General features: G+C 53.5%; 1 protein-coding gene across 1 annotated transcript; it reads right to left on the bottom strand.

The window, feature by feature from the left end:
* Window positions 1-2,092: 2,092 nt before the first annotated feature.
* On the bottom strand, window positions 2,093-6,232 carry HER10_EVM0008149 (uncharacterized protein). The gene has a single exon (XM_035477681.1). It carries the CDS (start codon window positions 3,583-3,585, stop codon window positions 2,791-2,793), a length of 795 nt encoding a protein of 264 aa, XP_035330823.1. The 5' UTR covers window positions 3,586-6,232; the 3' UTR covers window positions 2,093-2,790.
* Window positions 6,233-8,358: the final 2,126 nt, after the last annotated feature.

Below are 8,358 nucleotides of genomic sequence, written 5' to 3'. Positions count from 1 at the left end.
TGGTTAAGGTGTGCTGTCGTCGTTGGTCAGCGCGTCTTGCGGTCCAGTGGACGCGATCTGGACCCGCTTTTAGGAGCGGACGCGTTAAGTGCATCTGTCATTCTCTCATCTCATGGCTTCACTCACTCACCGTTCTCATCTAACACTCTCACTCATTATACTCACTACTCGTTGCACTGACTCACTCATTCCACTCACTCATCATTGTACTGCTAATCAATGTGAGCAGGAATGACTCAGACTGTAGTTCCTATAATTCCCGGTCTTAAACATCATTTTACGTCTTGAAAGGTATTCGCCATGATTGGGCCCAGTAGAGCCATCCAAGCTGAAGTAAACTGTTTATTGGCAACTGGCTTGTACCTTACAAACGTACTTACCTGGTAGCTTGAGAAGAGTCTAAAATCACGAGCGAGTTCTTCACAAGGAATCCAAATCTTGGAATTCTCCAATGGCAAGGTAGTCAAGAAGAACGAACGGCATCTTCACCCACATCCATCTATCACACTGGCCTCGGCCTGCCAACATTATTCGACGCAACTCAAGTCACATCACCGCCCATCACCATTCCAACCATCAACGTACATCCCAATAGCAGCGGGATGGCAAGACACCTCGCATCTTCCCTGACCCTGCTATTCACACCTCGCACTACACCTCCCGTAACCCCCGTCCCCGATTCGTCCTGCCCCAACGTACGAATTCTAGAACTATCGCACACTCCCAAAAGCTCGGAAATTCGCCTCCATACAACCTCCCCCCTGCTTCCCATGTTTCTCCCTCCTCCCCGCAAACATCCGAAATAAATCGTGAACCCGCAGATGTGACACGAAGAAGACGCGCGCACGCGGAGAAAAGAGTCCAGGCATCAGAAACCGAGGTGAACTACGCCACAGGAAAAAAAACGTCATGACAGGTGTCAGAAGACTCGAAAGGAAAGATGTGAAAAGTAAGAAACATCCGAGGGATGAGGATTCTGTCTCCTTTCAGCCGCTCCCGCTATCTCCGAAGATGGATAGCTTTCCTTTTTCCCGACGAATGAAATTTGCATAACGACGAGGGGATAATACAAACCAAGTAAAGAAGATGGAATGAAAGAATTGTAAATGTGCGATGTATAAGAGTACCAACTCGGTCTGGGTAATGATGAACCGACAAATACACACGACACGCCACAGCCCTCTTCACGAACTTCCATCCGATTCCTTCAAGTTGATAGTGGCGTTCACCAACCAAAGTTGTGACGATCAAAAGAGGCAGAGAGGCATCTCATCTTTCTGTATCTAAATGCGAAGACACCACTCAAAAGTCAAAGACAGGTCCTTCACCTCATAGCCCCCATACCCACGACCGGACATCTTCCCCGCCCTTCTCCCAGACTTCCTCCCGTCGGTTCGCGTTCGTCCCCGATGTGCCAATTTTGTGTTGCAACACCCACGCCGGCGCCGCGGCGGGGAAGGAGAAGAAGAAAAAAAGAGCATTCGCGTTTCACCTGTCCCGCCTGCCATCGTGCCCGTCATCCTGGGATGGCAGGTGTCGCAATGTGGCCAGCGCCGTGGTAGGGGAGAAGAGGGGGGAGAGGGGGGAGATGGCGAGCAAAGACAGAAAACCAAGAACACGACACCACAGTGTCATCGAAACCTTGGCTACGAAATGTTGCTTTTCTTTCCCCCCTCCCCTCCTCTTCCCTCCCGCCCGTCAGTCGGTCAAGTGCCGGCACCTATCTGTGTTGAAAGGTCTTCTTCTCTTCTTTCAGGTTGCTGAGGTGGGAGTACCTAGCACCACCTCTCACCCCCATGCTCCTTGTTCCGCGTTTCACCAGCGATTCTTGGGAACTTTTGGGTCTTGTCAGCAGCGTGGCCGACGTCTATGTGAGGGTTGCTGCCTAAAGATGGGATGATGAGCAGAGCGACCGCGCTCTGCTCTACCGTTCGCGCACGCAAAAAGCTTCCGTTCTGACATTGTGACAACCTCTTCGTTGTGGCCTCTCAAAATAGTCCACGATTTCATTTCGCCACAGGCGCGATTCACCTCGGGTTCATACACAACACGCAAATCACGCTGAGATCTAGACCGTGACACTTTGGTATATGGCTTGTATTTGAATTTGTTTCGGGGCTAAGTTTGGTTGGCCGGCGAAGTATTTAGAGACTAAGATATAGAAAATGAGCTGCGTTGCAGCTGTAAGTAGACCGTTTGTCATGTGGGTATATCCATCACCATTCCGTCATGAGTGACTCCAATGAGCCACCATTAAAGGGGGAAAAGATGTCGTTTCAGACATCGAAGCTTCTTGCCAGATATGGCAATTATGAAGCGTCATGGTGCTCGCTCACTTAAGAGGAACATGAGAGGGGAGTTAGGTCGCATTAGATGCGTCCACCGGGCCTTGCATGCCACTGTGAAGAGGGTATCGCGAAGGAAGCCGGAAGAGTAATGGTGGCGGGGAGGACTGTTGAGCCATGAATTTCCATTCTGAGTTTGATATGGCTGGCCTCACCCACCACCCTCGTGATGGTTTTAAGCCACATGGGGAGTTGAGATATGCTGCCATCCTTCGGGACATGAAACAAAAAGTCCCGCGCGATAGCACACCCCGCACTTCTCTCCAGTCCCGCGGGAAGAGCGCGAGGGCTGAAACGAATGTCGTAGCCTAGCGTGTGGCGTGCTCCTGTCATCCGCAGGGTTCGTTGCAAAGGAATTCGTGCAAGAATCGTAAAGGTTGGTTGTAAGACAAGGCTCGGCGTTAGAGAAATCTCATAGGCCGGCGTAGAATCGTGAATCGTAACTTCAGCCTACTGCGAGACCAATTTCTGATTGCCGTAGGAAAGGGCGTGGGGAGAGGCCACCCATGTGATATTCCTCATCAAGTGAAAGCCTCGGAGGGTTCGAGGGAGACGAGTAAACCCGCTGGTGCCTCCCATCCGAGTGTGCCGAAGAAGGCATCCGGGAGTAAGGATCCACCGAAGGGCGGGGAGACATTTCCGTGTCGGTGTGGTAGCCATACCAATGCTCGCGCAGACTACCGACACTCGCGCTGCTGCGAGAGCTGCGATGTCTGCCATGACGAGGAGACGGCAACTTGGACAGTCTGGAGTTCTGTCGCTTGGGGGATGGGAGGAAGGCGAGGTCACCCTCGACAGCGTCGTCAGTGAGGCCAACGCGGGCGTTTGGGGCTCGTGCGAGAACGGGAGTTTGAGGGATATCAATACTCTTCTTGTCCATGCTCCGCTTGTGATACAGAGAGCGAGGTGCGGTATCCGTAGAAGGGCGCGGCTGGTGCTGGTTGTGATTTTGATAGACAATCACGCTAGCTGGCTTGCGAATAGAACCAGCCGAGTCATGTTTATCCACGACCACGGTCGTGCATTTCTCAATTGTCCGGCAGGCCTTCCACGATTCGATCTCCTCGTCATCAATCGGGCTGTTGCCCCGGCGGCTGAATGGCAGGCGGCCACGGCGGTAACGGTAGCAGAGAAAGATGGCCCCGATAATAATGATCACTCCAAGCACAGAGAGTACAGTGCTCAGAGCAACCACAAGGCCACGGTTGCCCTCAATACCCTGTGATTTATTTCCGCTCATGGCGCCGTGCTGGTCAGTCAAAGAGGTTGAGCTTGGTGCAGCTGGCGCCGGCAGGTTCGAACTCCTGCTCCCAGCATCAGTCGGCTGAGCAGGTGGCGGCAACGTGGTCAGTGGAACTGAAGTTGGCGGCGGAAGTACAACGATGAGAGATGTCGTTGAGCTTGACTGAGAAACCTTTGGTGTTGAACTTGGTCGCGGAAACGGCTGGGGAAAGTTTGGCGGGGGTGCACTCGGCTGTGAAAAGACCGGTGGAGGAAACGAGCGAATTGGGGTTGGAGAAGACGAGACCGATGGCACCGGAGGTCTCGAAGTTGAGACTAAGGGACTAGATCTTGGGGTTGTCGTTGCCCTTCGACTCTCAACCGAGGTGGTGGTAGGCGCCGGGGGAGACGGAGGCGGCGGTGCGGTGGTCTCCGGGGGTGGAGGCGGAGGAGCCGGCGCTTCTGGAGGAGGCGGCGGCGGCGGTGGTTCCTCTGGTGGGGGAGGGGGTGGAGGGGGGTCCTGATTTGGAGGGTTTTCCGGGACCTGAGGGTTTTCCGAAGGAGGAGGGGGCGGTTCCTCGTTATGGGGAGGTGCTGTGAAGATGTGTTAGCTCTTTATCCAATTCGTATGTAAGTCAAATGAGAGCAAAACGGAAAGGAAATGTCCGGAGGTGTCCAAAGAGTCAGTCAGGTGAGGTAAGGCGGGGGCTCGGATGAGATCGTCGGTGTGATGAAAACGGCAGATGGGTGAAGGCATCGCAGACTGAGTGTTCAGTGCCAGGGTTGAGCCAGGTCACACCTCCATTGTTGGGATTGTTTGGATCCCCATTGTTCGTCCCAGGCCCGAGGACAGGCGCAGGATCGGTACCGGTTGTAGGCAGGGCGTCGAGTCCGGGTGTCGTGACGGGAACATTCGGTACGCCTTCTTTGCCTTTTCCCTTTCCTTTTCCTTTGCCCTTGCCCTTGCCTTGTCTTTCCTCTCCAGTTTCGAAATCGGTAAGGTCGTCTCTTCGAATAAAGGCTCTGGTAGGTAATGAGAGGCTGGAAAGCCAAACCACCGCTGAGAGCAGTTTCGTCCTCGACATCGTCCAGTAGGTATTATATGCCGTTTCGGCGTGGATGGGCCAGCCCGATATAATAAATGGAACAACCCAATGTTCGTATTACAATCCAGTATTCAAATGGTGCCGAGCGCCATGGACAACTTGCACCACTGGGCTTTTGGGTTCTTCCGTAATAGTAATAAACCGACAAATAGACATTCAAGGAAAATAAGAGATTATAGGAAAGGGTGACAAACAGTTTGGGTGAATGATCTCGGCACCAGGTCAGGATGACAGACGGACCAGAGATCAGGTTCCACGACTCCAAGATTGACGTTGGGAGCCGGTTGATGCTGGAGACCTTCAAGTAAGGGAAGGGAAGGGGTTGGAGACGAGGAAGAGAGGCTCGCGGAGATCGAATACGAAGATAGTGGGCGGCTGTCCTGGGGTTATGTATATGGCTGCCATGTAGGTGTGGGAAACGTAGTAGAGAGCACCTGGTTTCCTTGGATGCGGCACTTGCGGCAGCACTGACATGGGAACGATGTAAAGATTGACGGGCGGTGGCACCTTGGGCCACCTTTGCAGCCACGCACCTACGATGTGCGGATACACCACGCACTTAGACATGTACACACAACTTGGTGCATACTCCGTACGGCGAGGAAGAGTGTGCTTGGAGAGACTGAGAGACAGGGTAGGGATAAGCTGTACAACCGTGCACCCGCTTGGGAACGACGGCATGTGAATAATCCCGCAAGGATATTATGGGGCCTTTCCGGGGGTGTGGCCATGATCCGTGATGCAGGACAGGATGTCGAGATCCTTTAGTGTGGTGTGCGCGTGTGTAGGAGGAGGGGGGAGGCGAGAAGCTGAGAGCGAGTAAGTGTGTGTGTGTGCGTGAGAATGTGTATGAGCAGAGCCAAAGAGAATGGTGGTGGTCAGTTGCGGGTTCCTGTGCCTAGTGTGGTGGTGTCTGTGGTCAAGAGAAACCGTCCGTGACGAGTGGGAAGAAACGAACGAACCGAGCTGCACACAACGCATCAGGTTCAAGACAGTGGAGAGGTGGATCTCTGGGTGGAGCGTTCGGAGGATGAGTTGTGTGTCGGGGTCCATGAACAGGGGGGGAGGGGTGAAGACAAGAAGACGAGACGAGGGCGGGCGGGTGAAGGCTTGGCTTCTGAGCGGGAGAATTGTGAGGAGTTGAGAGTTGAGACTGAGAGAGAGAGAGAGAGAGAGGTGAGTGGAAGAGACTCAGGAACAGAAACAGGAACAGGAACAGGGGGGGTGAGCAGACGAGAAGAAAAGAGGGGTGTGTGTGAGTGAAGGAGCGTGTGTTGTGTGTCTGTGTCTAGTGTGCATGGCGTCCTGCGGTACCTGAGCGTCTGCGGGTAGCCATTGGAGGATGTTGTGATGTTTCTAAATTTTGACTTGGCTGGATGGGACTGGCTAGCCTGGCATAAGCGGTATGTTGCTGTTGGTGTCGGTGCTGTGCTTGGTTCTTGGTGCTTGGTGCTGATATCGGTGTACCGGCGTTGGCTGCGGTGTTGGCGTTGGTGTTGGGTTGGATCAGATAGAAGGACAGGTGAGCGACGTGGAAGAAGACCCGAGAGGATCATGGCGGCATCGGGAGAAGGCTGGGAATAGCAACGTGGAAGGACAGACTTGGACCTTCTTCCACTCTAGCCTCTCAGGTCAGGCACGGAAGCTTACCTTACGTCAGGTAAAGTCCGGTCAGGTACGGCATACACACACACACTTTCTTTCCCTCTCACACACAATCTGTGGAGCGTACACTACACCATACACCCAGAAGACAAGGTCCAGGGACTGTATCGTCCATCAGGGCAGTGTGTGTATGTTGTTCCTTGATCTATCCGTCTGCAATCGATTGGTTGCACAAGGGCCTTCGGGATGCCGATGACGAGAACGAGGTGGGATGGCAGAAGGGAAAGAATAGATAGAGTCTAGGTTCGAAACAAACGACCGAGGATGAGTTGGAGTGACAACCCATCGAGGATCATCAACATGGAAATCCAACGACACGAGTCCACGGATGCAGCGCGGCTGTCACCGTCGCCGGATCGCAGCGTGTGGACTGTGGAGGCAGTCGGAGTCGGAACCGGGACAGACAGACTCGGAGGAGGAGAGAGAGACAGAAAGACAGGGCTTGTTTTGTCGGGTCGACCAAGACACCGACCGATCCTCTCGGAGCTTTTTCTTTCCTTGTACACTTACAGGCATCCGGGCAGCCTAAACAGCCTCATCTTAATTGCTCTGACCAGTTGTCTGTTTCGACGTCCAGTCAGCATGGGGAGACACTGAGCAGGCTTGATGTGATGCTGCCCAAGCTGGGTTCCCAGAGAGCGGATTGTATGGCCTGGATGGTGCCATGTGGTTCTGCGCTGATTTCTGACCAAAGGTTCGTGGCCGTTTATGGAGGGGGCTCTTCTAGGACCCAGCCATGCACATGGGTTAGTTAAGGAGGACCCAGGAACACACCGGGGGCTTGAGGAATGGTGTTGAAACGGAAGGGCGAATGAGCATCGAGAAGCCCTCTTCCTCCAGGCTGAGCTAAAGCAGAGCCACGATAAGCAGAGGCAGGCTGGCTTCATGGTCGCTGTAAGTTTAGAACGGTTGGTTTGTAAGTGACGGACAGCATGATTATCTTTCCCCCCCCTCTTCCTCCACCTCCGCAACCTCCACAGAGGAAACATTTGAGGATAGACAACTGCCTAGTCGGCAAGCTGCAGGCAGGCCATTGGAAAGGAACGAAGGAAAAGAAACCATGGCGGGTGTGGGATTAGGTGCCCTGGCTGCTGTGCACCGTTGATGTTGCTGGGATTGTAATGGGCATCGGGATTGAGTGAGACCATCCTCTGTGCCTCTGTCCCTGTAGCTGCCCCATTCCATCGAGGTGCAGCACGGAAAAAGGTCAGACCCCGGCAGCAACGTGAAAAGATAGATCTCGTGCAGATTCTAGTATGTCCGCAGGCACCTGGGCTGGGACGGGGGAGGGGGATTCTGGAAGAGAGGCTGGAGAGAGGGGGAGAGGAGGGGGAAGAGGAGAAGCAGGGCCTGCAAAAATGCAGAATGCAACGTTCAACGACCGTAGTGTACAGCACAGCACAGGACAGCACGCATCCCGCAGGGAAGTAATCCAGGATCCATCTCGAGTCTTGTTGGATCCCATCCTGCTGCTGCGGGTGTTGCTCGGTCCGGAGATGGGAGGACTCGAATGCTTCTAATTTGGGCGATTGGTATCATTTTTTTGAAACTCAATTGTGCAGACACAACCCATCTTTTTTGCATACCTGACCAAGTTTTGACGGCGGAAACAAACGGACGGCAACTGCTTATCCAGCCCAAGCCGGAATCCCGCGTTCTTTGCAACATCAAATCTTCGCAACAGAGTCATGATCGGTTCCATCGTGAAGCCAAGGAACCTTACCACACTACCCTACGGTACACTACGGCGTAAAGTATCCGTACCCACGACTACTACCTGCGGCAAGCAAGGTACCTGGGTATTCGCGAATCGCAGATACTACGAATACACGTGTAGGTGCCGAGGACGAAGGACACGGACGCAGCGGTTGCATAGCACTAGAACAAGCCTCATTTGATCACAAACGGAAAGAAAAAAGAAACAAAGAAGGCAGGACGCCCTTGCCGACTATTGGTGCAAGCGCCAAGTCCACCGCGTCTAAAACAATCCAAGTCGTACCTCTAGGTAAGGTAAGTAAGAA

Source organism: Colletotrichum scovillei (assembly GCF_011075155.1).
Source record: "Colletotrichum scovillei strain TJNH1 chromosome Unknown Contig00008, whole genome shotgun sequence".
Taxonomy (NCBI): Eukaryota; Fungi; Ascomycota; class Sordariomycetes; order Glomerellales; family Glomerellaceae; genus Colletotrichum; species Colletotrichum scovillei.
This window is presented reverse-complemented; position numbering and strand designations above follow the sequence as displayed.

Coding starts and splice junctions, on each gene's coding strand:
- HER10_EVM0008149 (XM_035477681.1), bottom strand. CDS start 3,585: ATGAGCGGAAATAAATCACAGGGTATTGAGGGCAACCGTGGCCTTGTG.